This window comes from Heloderma suspectum, chromosome 1 (genome assembly GCF_057233095.1).
Source record: "Heloderma suspectum isolate Gila_16-S chromosome 1, 16-S_ref, whole genome shotgun sequence".
NCBI lineage: Eukaryota > Metazoa > Chordata > Lepidosauria > Squamata > Helodermatidae > Heloderma > Heloderma suspectum.
In genome coordinates, this window is record NC_139458.1 from 172,713,576 (window position 1) to 172,729,804 (window position 16,229).

A 16,229-nucleotide genomic window follows, 5' to 3' on the forward strand; every position below is an offset into this window, starting at 1 on the left:
ATGACCTACTGCAATGCCTCAACAGACAATATTCATTCAAACAAAATAAGGCTTCTACTGACAGAATTAAATCCATACTTGTATACAAGGTATGACCCACAAGTGGGAAAATCAAATCCATAACATAAAGAGCACCTCAGATATTTGCTTGCAAATATAAAGAAAATTTTACATTGTTTAATGTAACATATTTCGCCATAGTAGTTGCAAGGCAAGCTGAAGATGACTTTTTAAAGACCAGCTGGTAATATTGTGTGTTTATGTATATCATGAAGTAGGACAGACAGCTTCTTGCTCGAAACACAAGTGAAACATGGAAAACAGAAATAAGACAATATTGGTGCTGGTATAAATGAAGGGTTGAGATTGTTTGCATTAATGAGAGCCAGAACTGGACTATTCCTACCTAAAATGCTTTTCTTCAAAATTATGAAATGGAAGACACAAAACACTGCTCAGTTTCCAATGAATTTGTAACCTATATCAAACAGCCATATCTGCAATTTATAGAATCTTTTGCAAGTTAAATTATATTTATTGGTCAGGAACACACTGATGAAAATGTTATTAAAATGTTGAGGATTTGTATTCCAAAATAGGATTTACTGTAGGTGTTTAATTTTATTTAATGTATGGGAAAGTAATACTTTAGAATATCAAATGCTATATTATATATACATCTCTCAAATAAAAGTTGCATTACCTTATAAATCACGTATAGAGACTACATATCCCATGAAGACAAAAATAAATAACAGATCTCTATAAATCAGTCTAATTAAACGCTTGATATGTCCCAACAGTGTTTATTGACCAACTCTTAAGTAAGAAGATGCAGTTAATTGCCACGTAGTTTCTTCATGATAGGACTGTCGGGTGTAGCATTGGTGAAAATACTTCCTACCACCACATGTGTTCCCCAGAGATTATGACGAATAACTTTACAGCAACCAAGGTCCTCCACAGAGAATCCTAAGTGGCGATAGCGTTCATCGGTTTCAAAAAGGGCGTTGTTTGTGTAAGGGCCAAAAAACTGCAAGGGGGAAAATATATTTCAACACAGCAGATCTAATTAGTTTAAGTTCAAGCTTAAATGTTCTTAATGTTATACTTGTACATTTTCTATTATAATAGCTGCTTTTGCACCAACATTTCTAGAGGAGCAACTATAATGCATCATTATCCATGGTAACTAGACATTCCTTGAAGCATCACATGGTGACCACAGGACCATTGCTTGGTGTGCATCTGTTACCATCAAAAATGTATTCTTAATTCCTACACTAAGAAACAACAGATTTTATGAGTCAATGGCACGGCAAATACTGCAGTAGTACATTCTAGCAAAGTGTCCACATGAACACAGTCAATATTCATGAGTAAAAGTAACAAGTGAAAAACCACATATATGTTTAGTAAAGGAATATAAATAAAATGTCCTAGGTCATTGTTCTTTTATATGACTACTTTAAAATCTATTAGATATGGGACATTAGCAGTACCCTTGTGTGGGGTCTAATGAGGCAACTCATTAACCAATGATACTGATTAACAAATTAGAAATGATATTGATATGGTTGTGCATCAAAGAATCCTCAGAGAAGCCTCTAAACCAGCGGTCCCCAACCTTTTTGGCAACATCTCGTGGAAGACAATTTTTCCATGGACCAGGGGACGGGGGCGGGATGGTTTCGCTGGCAGACTTCCGGCCGCTGGGGTGCAAATGCGTCCCTGTTCTTTGCAGTAATAGGCTACGTAAAGATTTTCGTAGCCTATTACTTGATGTAATAGGCTATGTAATAAAGATTTACGTAGCCTATTACTTGAAGAACAGGGATGCAAATGTCGTCTGCTACGCGGACACCATTTGCGTCCCAGTGGCCGGTGGTCCGCCAGCAGCCAGAGCCAGCTGGCAGCTCCATGGACTCGCCATGGATTCGGGGGGGAGGGGGGAGGGACAGACTGCCCCCCCCATGGACCCAAGGTAAGGGGGTTTCGCACACCCCTACTGCGGCCCAGTTCCTAACAGGCCATGGACCGGTACCAGTCCGCGGCACGGGGGTTGGGGACCCCTGCTCTAAACTATCTACCATTCCTGACACATCACCATCATGAGCTGAATGAGCCATGTATGTTTTTAATGGTTCAAAAGAAGTGCAAGAACCAGTGTGGGGTAATGTCAGACTAGGATGAGGGAGATTCAGGTTCAAATACCCACTAGGCCATGAAGCTTGCTGGGTGACCAGGGTCTGTCATTTTCTCAGCCTACAACTTTCAAATCAGTGTTATAGGAAGAAAATGGGGAAAACCATATGCAGCTCCTTGAGGAAAGGTGGGATATAAATGTAGTAAGTAAAAGTAAGCAAGCAAGCAAAAAGTAGACTTTAACTCTTTTGTTTTACTAATTCTTAAGGTGCCAGCTATGCTAGTGGTTTCTCTGACATAGCTGAGAAGTGAGACAGATTGGCACACACATTAAACGGAAGGCATTCCAAAGACTAATTCAGGTAAGCGTATAAATGGCTTCAAGTAGAACCAGCAGAAAACAACAAGCACGAGAATTCATACTCTGCTACTAGTTTGCCTGAGACTGATGGTGCTCAGTCCTCTTCTCCTTACCATGCTTCTGTAGAAATACTTACTGCCAGTCCTGAAGTTGGATCGATGAAATCTGCCCAATAGCCTTCAGCACACAAAGCATAGCAAATTTCCTTGGCACCATTAATAAACTAGAAGAGGGAAAATGTAAAGATGCTAAATACACTATTAAGGTTAGTGCCTATTGCTTTGCCCTGTACAAAATTAATGTGCAACTGAACATACTTCTGGTGAAAAAGCTGAATGACAGTACTAGGAAGATTAAAACTAATAATCTATATTAAGATACTATGGTCACATGAAGCTTAGAAGAATTTTTTGTACTTGTCAGTAAAAGATTAATAGTTTTGTACAACTAGGATAATGTAATTGCTTTGATTGCTCATGTGGATTGCAGCGTCATACTTGTTTACCTCTCTCTCATTTCAAAAAATAAAATAAATCTACACCTCACCTATTTTCAATACTTTTGTCCACTTTCATATTCCATAAAGTTTTTTTCCTAATCTCAAGTTTCCTATAACTTGATAACAGTATGCCGTAGTTCTCTAGTGCACAATAACAAGAACAAAACCTATACCAAGTAAATTATTTTCAAAACAGATGTGCACAAAGATGCTGTTAACTTCTAAATATATGGTGCTATTTCAGAAAGAAGCCAGAATCTAAAGGAGATACATAAGGGTGGAAGAAAACTGTGCATAGCTGGTCTGGTTTGCACAACATGGGAGTGATTAATAAGCCATGGTGGCTTGTTAACCATCCCATATGTGCTGGTTGTGTGCCAGCTCATTTCCCTAGCTGGGCATGGCTTCTCATGATGTTCGAACCCGGTGAGAGTGGCTTGTTGGGGTGGTTATCTAACCACCCAGAACTCATAGCCTGTTTTATTGTTGTGGGGTATTTTGTTAACCACCCCAGCAAGCCACCCTAGCTGGGTTCAGACAACATGAGAAGCGGTGTCGGGAGCGTAAATCAGCAACCTGGCACCCGTGGGCACCACAACCCACCATGGCTTAAATAACGCCACAGTGGGTTGCGGTAATCATGCAAACCAGCTATTATGGCTGTCTCTGATTTCAGCCATAATCGCTCATCCTGGCAAATAGCTCCTACTGCCAAAGAAACAAGCGGCATTTTTTAAACATCTCAATGGCTTGTCTCTTCAGTAATGGGAATTGCTAAGGTTCTTCTGTCTATACATCCTTTGCACCGTGGTGAAAGACAGTGTGTTTGCCATAACAAGAAAATGGCCAATAAAGCAAATATAAACTGTTGGAAAACCTGACTGTGGTCTAGGAGGTTGACCCAGTATAGGAAAGGTAACATGAAATGTCTTATTATGCCAATTTGTATCCAAGCTTTGCAATACTTTTGCCACAGTCAGATGATCATATTCTGGCTTATTAATTGTTTTGGCTTATCAATCTTTTGCAGCCCCTTCACAACACAAACAATCAAACCAGGAGGCTTCTAATTAGCCATAGTTTTCTGTTTCATCTGAACCAAGCTAGAACATTAAGACTGTAATCCTATACACTTGCCTTGGAATAAATCCATTGAACTCAATAGGGCTTACTTCTAAATAGACATATATAATTGGTTTAATATTCTGTCTTGTTCCAGAACTGATAATGGTTTTTCAGTTCAAACAGAAGGGGAAACTATGGTTAATTCAAGGCTTCCTGGTTTGATTGAGACGGGAGGAGTGAAGGGGGCTATGCGCACGGGCAAAAGACTTGTTTATAAGTCCAGATATGATGATCTGAACCGGGCCATTATATTTTAAGATTAAAAAAAGAAGAAGTTTAATCAGCATTAAAACTGACTCAGGCAAATTGCAAGATTTGATTAATGAAAATGGGTGTATCCAATGGTTGCGCAAGCAGAAGGCAGCTCACACAAGCACTGGATACAGCTCAGTGTAGGTGGGTAAATACACTTCTGCCTAAATATTGAAACCAAGCATAAAGAGATTTTATTATTGGAACTATTTAGACTAAATACATATACAGATCTTTAATACACATATAATCACATGGCGTAATATTTTAATTGTAGCTTAATCTTAGCTTAACAACTGCCACAATCCATCCTAATGCAAATATCCAATTAACACATTTCCAAACTACAGATTTAATTTGGAATATCTTAACCTCTACATTACATAGGACAGCTGCATCCAATCATTTATTTGGAATCAATGCATTTTGTCATTTGTCCCTGGAGCATATAATCCAGAGATCCAGACATTATATCATATATCTAATGATAACTAACTAATTCAGATTATGAATCATCCTAAAATAAGACAAGTTTACATTCATTGTGGGCCTATTTTTTCCAATTAGTCTAAAGCTCAGAGGTCTAATTATCTGTTCATTTTGATTTCAAATTAAGACAATGGAACACCAGTAAACAATATACAAACAAAGATTTCTTATGCACTTGATTCTTTTGATCCAAGTTTATCTCAACAGCTACTCAAACTGATGTTGATTAAAATAACGTGAGTTTTCAGTACTGCAACACCTTCATTTGCCTGCAACTAACTCTCATTACTTTAGCCTAAGTATCTCATGCTACGTTAGTTCTCCTGAACTTATTCCAGACTGCCTACAATGCAAACAAACAGTCCATTCTATTGTAAATTTGCTGTTAATAACCTTTAGGCCAGGAGGTTACGTCTACCATCCCAGCAGCTGTACAGTTAATATATAAGAATTGACAGGAAGGTGCACAAGGGTGGAGGTGGACAATTAAGATATAATTAGACAGAATTACAATGCCAAAGACCAACAGACCATGACTAACATAGAGACGGAGACACACTAAAATGGAGTTTTACTCTGTATGCGGATAATTGAACACTATATTATCCTCCACCCCAGATAATCTTAAACTGTATAAAGGCTATTGGTGGCTGTAAAAGCATTCAAATGGCATTAAAGGAACTGTTTTCTAGTTGATGTTAACTAGAAGCTGCTTAAGTAAATAAAACACATTTAGAAAATAATGCTGTATGGTGAATACCCAGCAGTAAGTACTAATCTGTTGGGATGTAGTAACTACTAATTTCTTAAAAACAGAGTGACTGACTACCACGCAAAAAGCAACATTTAAGGAAGGATGACCTCTAGTGGCAGTTCCTCATATTATCACTTGGGCAAAGCTAAATGTAAAATTTATTTACAGCAAGTATAAACAGTCTTTGGGATCAAAGCATTCACTCAAGAAACTGAAAACAAAATATTAGAGCATGCAGTCATTTGGTGCTAGAAAGTGAGTATGCATAAAATATTTTAGGGCTACTGTTTTCTCTTGCATAATCAAGATGGGTTTTAAATGCAAGGTCCAGGTGTTAGTCGTGTATGTCCAAAGTATTTCTAAGGAAGGTTTGTTAACTTTGGTTCACAGTACCTTAGGCAATCTATAATAATAATCCACTTTTGAAGCAGGCTCTATACTCTTAGAAAATGCTAGTGAATACCGGAGTGAGCACCATGCTAATCTCTTTCTCTCTTTGTGACCTGGTTCACACTTAACAACCCACCCATTAAAAAAATCGATGGATTGTTGGGGACGTGCATGCATGCTGCCTTCTGTGAGCCTGCCTCTTCCACTTTAGCACATGATCAACTCCTTCGTAGGTTGTGCATGATGTGTGAACCCAAACTTCTAAACAACCCACGGTTAACCCAACAACAAACCATGATCAGCTGGGTTTAGCCTGGGTTCGCATGTAACACTGCGCAACCTGTGAGCTGAAGCAGAAGAGGCATGCGTATGGGACGCAGTACGCTAGCACATCCCCAACAACCCATCGGTTTTTACACCAATGGGTTGTTGTTATGTGCGAACAGCCCTTGTTTGTCAATACTGTGTGTATACACACGCGTGTGCGCTTATTCACAAGTGTCATCTCCACTGAAAAGTATATTATACTCTTTCATTATAAGCCAATGGGACTTACATTTTCTATCAGAACTTCCCGCTCATTTTCTACCTCTTCACTCCATGCAGTCATGTCATTTAACGTTTTCTGTGTTACTGTTAGTACTGTTAGATTATTGGAAGTTACTTCTGGAAACATTGACTCAAAATCTGCAAAGAAAGAAAGAAATCAGTGGAACAATTTTGATAGCTTCAGTTGTTTTGCTCTCCTCTACCAGCCCAATTGGTAAGAAAGGAGTCTTAAAAAGTCACAGTATTATTCAGCAGCCAGCAGACATACTCCTGAAAGGAATATTGCCAGACTGATGACCTAAACATTTTGCTCATGTAGAAAAGCTATGATTTTTTTTTTAAATGGAGAAAAAAGTTAATTAATTTGAAAGGCAATTAATCAAAATACTCTGAATCCCCAGCAGAAACGCCAAAGTACTCTTTCTATGCAATTCTAGTTATAAAGTTTGCAGAGGGAGAAATCCTATGGCTGCTAGACAGTGGCTAGAGGGCCATAGGATACGTTGTGTTCTGGGAACTGACCTTGGAAGCCATGCTGAGGTCAGTTCCCAGAAAACCAACCTCCCCCAATGTCCGCACTACCTCGCAGGCAGTGTGGAGAAGCCCCGTGCTCCGCACTTGGAAAAGGAGCGTAGAGGGGCTAAAAAGGAGCGGGGCTGGGGGGTGTCCTGGGGCAGGGAAAGCGGATCTGCATGTATGGCACATCCTATGTGTCGTACAGCAGCTTCCTCTCCCGCTTGGCCCCCTCGTTGCTAGACAGCCAAAATCGGGAAGAAGGGGCGCAGAGGGAATGATCCCCCTGTGCTTCTCCTGCCTTGCTTTGGATAGGTGATCGCCTCCGAGTTCAGAGGTGTCCATCTATCTAGACAGAATTACACCCTAAGATAATTAAAATTTGAAAATAGGACTGGGGGTGAACACACCATACCTCTGCGCAACAGTTCTGGGCATGCTTGTATTGCACATTCTACCCTTGCCATTTCAAAATAGGTCTTGGCGTTACTAACTTCTTGTTGTTTATGAGGAACATCACTACTCTGAAAAAAAAATAAAAATAGTTAATTTTCAGATTTAGATAAGTATGCAATAGCAACAGTGATGGAATATTTGCTACAGAATGTTGTGACAGTTTCTAGAATTCTAAGCTTCGGCAAAAGGATGTATCAACTTCTGACCAGTTGACGTACGCTCCTATTCATGATAAGCTGCAAGCCACCACCATGACAATATCATGACAGCCCATCTGTTGCCATGCATGAGCAAAAGTGTGCTAATTTCAAAATTCAGGAGGGGGGAGGTTACATAGCAAGGTTTAGTTCAGGAGTATTTGTTGTTTCCACTCACAATTACTATAACAATGCTTAAAACACAGGACAAACGGGCACTTTTTTTAAAAAAAAGCACAACAGGATTTGTGCCCTTGACATGATCAGCGCAAAGTGCATTAAATTGTCTAATACTGGTTTTCAAACTGTGTTCTTGGAAATCCTGGGGTTCCTCAGAAGTTAATCAGGTGTCCCTCAATGAGAATAAGAGTAGTAACAGACACATTTTCCTAAAACAGCTGGCCCACCATTACAGACCTTCTTCTGCAAAGGACAGATAAAGGAATGTGTTTCATGTGTTCTAGGGTGCACTCAGTTCATGTAGAGCTACACTGAGGGCCAAGAGACTAGGCCAGAATCCTACATGAACTGACAGTGAACTCTAGATCATGCCACAGAATCCTCCTCAATGTGCCCATGTCAACAGGCAAACTGTTTTCCGAAGGTAGAAAGTCTGAAAACAAAGGATTGTGAGTCAGTCTGTGTAGAATCTGAAATTGGCCACAAATATAAGTGCTCCTCCTAAATAATCAAAGATATGGGAAAAGGGGAAAAGAATCCTATGCCCCTCCTAAATAGCACCCCTGCTTTGTGATATCACTGCATCATGCAACATACTTGCAGTAGCCAGACTTGACTATGAATATGGTAATGTGCTGTGTTCAATGGGCAAGGCTAGCAAGATGTGGCATAATCCCTTTGCTTACTTTTAGGTGCGATTTAGACTAAAGCTGAATCCCTATGCACACTTACCTGGAAGTAAAACCCACTGAAGTCAATGGGACTTGCTTCTTAATAGACGTGCATAGGGTTGTGCTGCAAGCGTTTCCAATGCTAATGTGAAAAATATTATTGGCTATTACTTGATACTCAAGACATGCACCTGAAGGCTGAGGGTGTCCATAAACCTTAAACTACTGGAAGCTAGGAGGAAACAGGGGATAGAACACTTTGTTATTGACCTGCATTATTATATATTCTGTTAACTGTGACTCAGTCTTTTCCCAAGGTAATAACTAGACAACACAATTGCCACACACTACTTTAAGCTCTCTCAGCACTGTGAACAAAGCCATTCCAAAAACACAATAATGTTTGAGTATTAGATTCTTGACTGATGTGGCTCCATGCTATTCCAATATTGCTACCCTCATTTTCATGACTTCAGAGTACATTAGGAGACATTGTACAAAAATCTAGTCCACCTAGCCAGCCAGAGATATTTAAAAGAGATGCGTACTGGAGAAGTACAAAATTATTGAAACTAGCCTTGTGACCTTGTGTAGTCCACAGGGAGAACTTCTTGTCCCCAAGTCTGTACTCCAAGGTTTGTATCTGGTATTGGTAACTGATTTTGGGGGTGGTAGGTGAGTATACAGATGTTTATGGTGCAGCGGCAGCTGGGCCTTATTGTGCCTCACACTAGTTTTATCCTTGTGGAGTGGAGAACACTTTCCAAATATAGCTTCCCATCGGTCCACCTGGCACTGATGGGTTCTTACCTGGAATTCATTGATGTATTGAGCCATCACAAATTCATGCCTTTCACTTGCCAAGGGCTCCACTAATATGTCAGGCAATTTTTTATGAGCTTGCATTGTCTTCTGAAACGTTGTGCCGTTTAGGTGACAATCAAATCCTATGTTACCCGGTAGTTGAAATCTTTGGTCCTGGGGACCGAAAGGTCCCATTACTTCATCTGGCCACACAGTTCTTGGACCTGCCAAAAGTTAGGTTTATGTTATCTAAAAGCACACACATAATTGTTTTCTGTTATAAATGACAAATATTTTTACATACTGCTGAGCAATACCAAAGACTAAAGTTCAAGTAGAAAACTGAGGAAGTAGGTCACACTGCTCTCAGTGGTACTTAGTTCCAAGTAGTGGCTTAGAGCTGGTTTATAAGTAGCATAAAATATGGATGAATTTTAAAGTATGCATGAATTCCCCCCTCAGATAGATGATTTTTAGATGTTAATTAATGTGAAATAAATTCTTGGAATTTTCCTTACATATGTCAGGAGGCTCAGCAGCAACAGAAGGCTCATCTGAGCCAGATGATCCTGCTGTGGAAAAAGTCTTGGGAGCTACAACCCTTTTAACCAAAGAATAAAATCCTGGCAGGTACGTCACCAATCTAGCTCTGTTACAAAGTACCTAAAGAGGACACAAAGAGAACTGAATGTAGCACAGGTTGCACGTTAAAATGATGACTTAGTACACAGCGCCTCATTCCACAGGGGAAAAAAATCCATTAGTTATATTTTGTACACAAGTTCTTTATATTACCAGTTTAATAAATTTTCTCTTAAATGTCAATTTTTAGCCACATTTTAGTTGGGGAAAATTTGCACAGTATTTAGCATATGGTGAAAATGCTGCCTCTAAGTCAGGGGCAGGCAACCTGGCACCCTCCAGGTTTTTTTGACTGCAATTCCCATCAGCTCCAGCCAGTGGCCATGGCCAATGGTCAGGGATTATGGGAGTAGTATTCCAAAATACCCCTGCTCTAAGTAAGTAGTACTTTTTATCTAGGGAAAATTCTATATATGGAACGCGCTCAAATGTCTGGTAAGCAAATATGTAAAAAAAAAAAAGATGTATGCACCAGTTCAAGGTTAATTAAGCAGAGAAGATGACAAGTTACACAAGTTTATCTGGAGATACCACATTTCCAATTACAAAACTGGCAAACCAGTTTAGGGTAACCTGGCCAAAGTGCTTGGCCATTCTGTATACACTGACAGAAAATTCCACCCCAGCCCTATGCAGCTGTAATGTACTGAGGCCTAAGCTTAGAAGTCTCAACACAACAAAACCAGAAAAATCTTAAAAACACAAATCGAATGGCCTTCAATTGTTCTTCCTGAATCTGAAAACAGCCTGAATCAATAGGGATCAGATGTGTGTTATCATCTCAGTGTAGTTTTACTCTGAAGCCTAATGATGACAAATGCAAACATTATTAACTCCTTCACTTCTGAATATTTGGTTGACACGGTGCTCACGTGCTTCTCTCGCAATTCCAACCTCTTCTAACCTCTTGAAAATAATTACAAAACTATTACAAAATTGTTAAAAGCTCAGAAGGCAACCATCTTCAGCAGAAGAAAACCTTTTGGGATACTTCTTTCAAGGCAGCTTTCCATTTGTAAATGAAGTTGCAGCCAAGGTTGTTTAAAAAAAAAAAAAGTCTGGCTAGAACATTGTTCAGTTGTTCAGTCATGTCCGAGTCTTCGTGACCCCATGCACCACAGCACGCCAGGCCTTCCTGTCTTGTGCTCTCTCCCGGAGTGTGCTAAAGTCCATATTCATTGCATTGGTGATGCTATCTAGCCTTCTCATCCTCTGCCGTCCCCTTCTTTTGCCTTCAATCTTTCCCAGCATCAGGGTCTTTTCCAGTGACTTTTCGCATTAGGTGGCCAAAATATTTGAGCTTCAGCTTCTGTATCTGTCCTTCCAATGAGCAGTCAGGGTTGATTGGCTAGAACATTGCATTGCTATAAAAATCAGAACTTGTGTTCTAGGCTGCCAAAGAGGGAATAAAGACTCAATAGTTTCTAAATCTGAAGGGGGCAGGGGAATCCAAGGTTAGCGTCAAGGTAGCTTATTTTTAAGAATCCAGTTCTGAAAGAAGTATATACTCAGTATGCCTTGGCTGTGTTCACATGTAACAATAAGCCAGAATTCCAGAGAATCCTGGCTTATCTTCCACAAGCAGCATGCTGGTGCACACTGCCCAACTGCTCCTGCTTGGCTCCTCTTACTAGCAGGAGCAGCTAAACCGCCCCCAGAAACTAATCAGGAGACGAAAACGTAGTGTTATGTTTGTCCTATCAAATAAGCCAGGAATCAGGATCCAACTACAAACTGTAGCTTCAGATTCTGGCTTAGGGAGTATACAAACCAGAGTCCTAGATCAGATGTAATACACAGCTTTTGCTTCCTGGTTATTTCACAGATGGGAGCAACTGGGCATCGTGTACCAGCATGCTGCTTGTAAACAGGATTCTAGAGAATCCTGGCTTATTGCTACGTGCAAACGTGGCCATTCGCTTACACTGTTATAGATTTTTCCATCCCTAAAATAACCTCTACCTCATCGTTTCTGATCTCACTACTGTATTACGACAGTTTTATGTACCTACAGTGCACTAACAGAAGCTGCTAGGATCCCGATTTATTTATTACATTTATATCCTGCCTTTTTTCCTCCTTAAGGAACCCAAGGCAGCTTGCATAATCCTCATACTCTTCATTTTATCCTCACAACAACCACCCTGTGAGGTAGGCTGGGCTGAGAGTCTGTGACTGCCACCCAGAAAGTCATCCAGTAAGCTCCCATGGCCGAGTGTGGACTAGAACCCGGATCGCCTGACTCCCAGTCCAACACTCTAGCCACTACACCACATTGTCTCACCCTACATCATAGTAAAACTAAAGTGACCCAGTTTTTCCTACTGAATACAGGCTGCAGTTCTAATTTAATGAAAATAGTTGCAGTTATATCCAAACACAACCTGAAGAAAGGTATCCTGAAACTACGATAATATGCATATACTTTGTGCACTGAGCTGTCCCCATTTACTACGCATTCTCAGCTTCTTCCACTGTATTAAGAGGTAATGTGCTATTACATCCAAGTCTAAATCAAATTTATATGACACACTGTATAAACTATTTAACTTTGATTACTACTTCTATTATTTAAAATGTTTATGAATGACACATTGTCTCTCATTTCATTTTTGAGCTATCTGAATAGGTAACAGTGTACGATAAGGATATTTTTATAACATACTTAAGAGCACACTGGCTGCAAACCTGAGCATCTTCCTTTTTCCATCATGTCTTTTAGACTTTGAGCTTGCACGGAACATTTTAGGTGCTTTATAAATTATAAATAAAACAATGACGATTAGGCTGCCTAAATCACATGGAACTGAATGGAATTTAAACACTGTAAACCCTAGTCCACAATCCTACGGACGCTATCTTGGGAGTGAGTCTCACTGAATTAAGTGAGACTTACTTTTGAGTAAGTCTTATAGACGCCTTCCAACCCTACTATTCTATGGTTCTATGGATACATTCATAGGAATGGGCTGCACCAGTATGTAAGAGTGCACCTTTTACAACGTATGGGCTGAAGCTGAGCAATGTGAGCAACATTCCTCTAGAAGAACAGGGGCCTTCACATTGCAGCTTCCTGAGTACCTCCTAAAGCAGAGTCAGTAATAGCAAAGGATGTGCATAGGGCTGGTAGAAGGGGCTGGCAGAACTCCCCCCCCCCCCCCGCCTTCCCACTTGCACAAGTAGCACTTTAGATCTAATGCTACATCTTTACAGTGCCTGCTTTCCCTCCACTCCTCCAAAGTTTTCGGTGTATACCCTACCAAATACAAATAGGAGTGCTTTAGATATTTATAGAACAGTGAAAATATCGGTTTGATAATGTTTTCCAGTGGATGACCACTCAATGTCTAGATACTGCAGGAGTGAAGCAGATTACTACACACAGCACTACACATTAAGAAGCTACACATCTCTTTTTCAGATTCAGTTCAGTTAAACAGTACATTGCAATTCATGCAATATTAGAACACACATACTCCAGCCTAAGAGTTTTCATTTCCGTCTTCACAGGCTTGTCGCTAGCGGATCTATATAAGGCATTCTTCATATGTCACATAGGATACTGAACACGCAACACAAAAGTGTAAATAGAAATACTTACATGCAGGCATGCTTATCTGTACAGTACTCATAAAAATACACAAATGGCTAAGTTACTTACACTGGCCATTTCCATGGGCCTCTTCGTTTAAAGAAAGGTTCTCTCTGAAACAAAGGCACACACACATCAGCGTGACTGGTTATGTAACACATTGAGCCTGAGCTGCAACTTCAGGATCCTAGTCATGTTGCAATATCACACAATGCTTACTGTGCATCAACACATGCCCAAACTCTTCTCTGGTGAGAACTTCCTTAAACAACTGTTAGAACCTGCACAACACAAACCATAATAATAGAGGCATGAAGTACATGAAGGAAGGTGACACAGTATGTCATTTTAATCCAAAAGGAGGCTAATGGAATATGCGGATACTCTGACCTCATAAATACTTGCTTGAACAGTCCCTAGCCTTTGCATCTAGTTAAATATATACATTTCTAGACCTTGCAGATTGTGGAAAAAACTTATAAAATTCCAACAAAAAACTAAAGCAGGTTCAGGATAAGTCAGAAAAAGAGAAGCCACCTAAGTAAATTTTACTGAATGTCTAATCAGAGAACTGTCCTTATCTGTCCACAGCATTGTCACTGACCTGAATACTGTCTGTTGGATCTTTAATGTAAAATCCCCAGCACTACATTCAGAAAGGAACTTGTGGTTCTGAGATGTTAACACACACTATTTTTGAAATATTACCTTGAAACTGTGACAGATGGAAACTTACTTCTCCTTTACTCTTCTTTTTAATGTTGGCATACTTATAATTTTGTCAGCAACTTCCAAATTTCAGACTTGAGAACTCTGGTGATGAGAATAGTTACTGAGGAAGGGGACCAGGATAGTTTCATGGTGACAAATGGGAGAAGCTTCACTTAAAGAAACCATAAATGTCACTTTACTTCTCTCCTGTATCCTATTTTCTTCCCACCTCCCAGTTGCTTCTCTATTCAACTTTTCTGCTTTCCCATCTCTTCCTATATCTGTCAGCCTACAGCCTTTATTTTATTTGTTCTTCTCCTTTCTTCTGTGATATGGCTCATCTCTTTTATTTAGTTGTTTTAGAAATATCTTAATAAAGACACTTTAAAAAAAGACAAAAGAATGTTAATGCCAAACACTCAAGATCACTTAATGTGACCCATGCAGCAGAGTCCTATACATGTTTACTCAGAAGCAAGTCCTTTTACAGTTAACAGCACTTACTCACAGGTAAGTGAGCCTTTATTCCTTTTAATTCTATTCATAATGTTTGGGTTTTTTAAAAAAATGAGGTGGGCTCTTGTCCATGAAAGGTTATGCCACAATGAATTTGTTAGGGCACATTCCTATGCATGTTTAAATAGAAAAAGTCCTACAAATCCCAGCATACTGGAGAATGCTGGAAGCGGTAGGGCATTTTTCTGTCTAAACTTGCATAGGATTGCGACCTGAGTCTGTAAGGAAGGGCTGTGCAACTTCTGTCCCTCCAGATGTTTTGGGTTAGAACTCCCATTTTCCTTTACCTTTGGCTATGCTGGCGGGGTGCTGGGAGTTGTAGGCCAAAACATCTGGAGCCCACCCCTGTAAAATGCCAGAAGTCTCTTTGATATTTTTGTTTCAACGCACTCACGCTAGAAATCGTTATAAAGAAAAGGTGGTGGTGCTTCTCCACTCAGCGTGTTGCAATGCACACCTAGGAAATGAAGTCAGGATTCTAGCCTGCATTAGGCTTTGTTAAAAGGTGGGGCCTCTCTTCCGGATTAAGACAGCGAAAACAGCCCCGTGCTAGCGAAGCCGGCCAGAGGCCGCGGAGGAGGGGGCGCCCGCGCGTGTAGCAGCCGAGTAGATGCTGGTCAGGCGCCGCATTTCGGTGGCCCCCTTACGCTCTGTGACGCGACCCGGGGCGAGCGCAGGGAGCCCCTTTCCGCACAGCTGCCCGCCCTGACTCCAAGCACCCGCTTCTCCCGCGCCACCCAAACGGAGGCTGTCCTGGGCACGTCTACTTGGTGGCTCCCAAACTTACTTCTGAGAAAACATGCTCGCGGCTGGCCTGCTTCCCTAGGAAAGTCAGTAGCGCAAGCCGTAGATTGTGGGCGCCCAGAAAACAAGGGAGGCCGAGGCTCCACTCCTGCATCCCCTTACTTGGAAGGGGGAAGTCCGCCCCGCTGAAATCGAAGGGGCGCACTCCGAGGAGACGCGCAGACGGGGCTGCGCTGTACGGGGCTCTTTGTCTGGCCAGGCCGAGGCTTGTCCGGAAGACGGAGGGCGCTGCGGGCCCGGAGGAGGGCGCGCGCGACAGAGGCTCCGAGGAGCTGCGGCCGGCGGTGGGCTGATTCGAGGTTGGGGGCTCGAGCGGCTAGTCCACATTAAGGAGCAGCGCTGACTACGGCGGGGATAGGCTATTCTGCGGCCTCGAAATAAGAGCAGGGCCGGGGGACGTTTCTGACGAAAGCAGTGCGGGGGGGGGAGGAGGAGAGCAGAGGAAGGGGGGCTCCATTTGGGGGGCGAGAAGAGGGAGAGAGTTACCGCCGACCAGGCTCGTTACCTCTGCCTTTTCGCGTGCTGTTTGTTCCTGTAAAATGGTAACCCAGGCAAACCAATCGATTCTCGCCTTCGTCG

General features: G+C 41.2%; 1 protein-coding gene across 14 annotated transcripts; it reads right to left on the reverse strand.

The window, feature by feature from the left end:
• Positions 1–512: 512 nt before the first annotated feature.
• Positions 513–16,199, reverse strand: MMADHC (metabolism of cobalamin associated D). 14 transcript variants are annotated; one of them, XM_084810436.1, is made up of 10 exons: positions 16,156–16,199; positions 14,356–14,432; positions 13,839–13,900; positions 13,689–13,732; positions 9,904–10,048; positions 9,392–9,609; positions 7,493–7,601; positions 6,572–6,702; positions 2,643–2,729; positions 513–1,033 (listed from the first exon to the last, which is right to left on the reverse strand). In XM_084810436.1, the coding sequence occupies exons 4-10, from the start codon at positions 13,701–13,703 to the stop codon at positions 839–841; spliced, it is 900 nt and encodes a 299-aa protein (XP_084666562.1). In that variant the 5' UTR covers positions 13,704–13,732; positions 13,839–13,900; positions 14,356–14,432; positions 16,156–16,199; the 3' UTR covers positions 513–838. The 14 variants fall into 14 exon arrangements, with proteins under 14 accessions (XP_084666562.1, XP_084666533.1, XP_084666486.1 ...); XM_084810407.1 differs by having other exon boundaries at positions 14,328–14,432; XM_084810360.1 differs by lacking the exon at positions 14,356–14,432.
• Between the last annotated feature and the right edge of the window lie 30 nt (positions 16,200–16,229).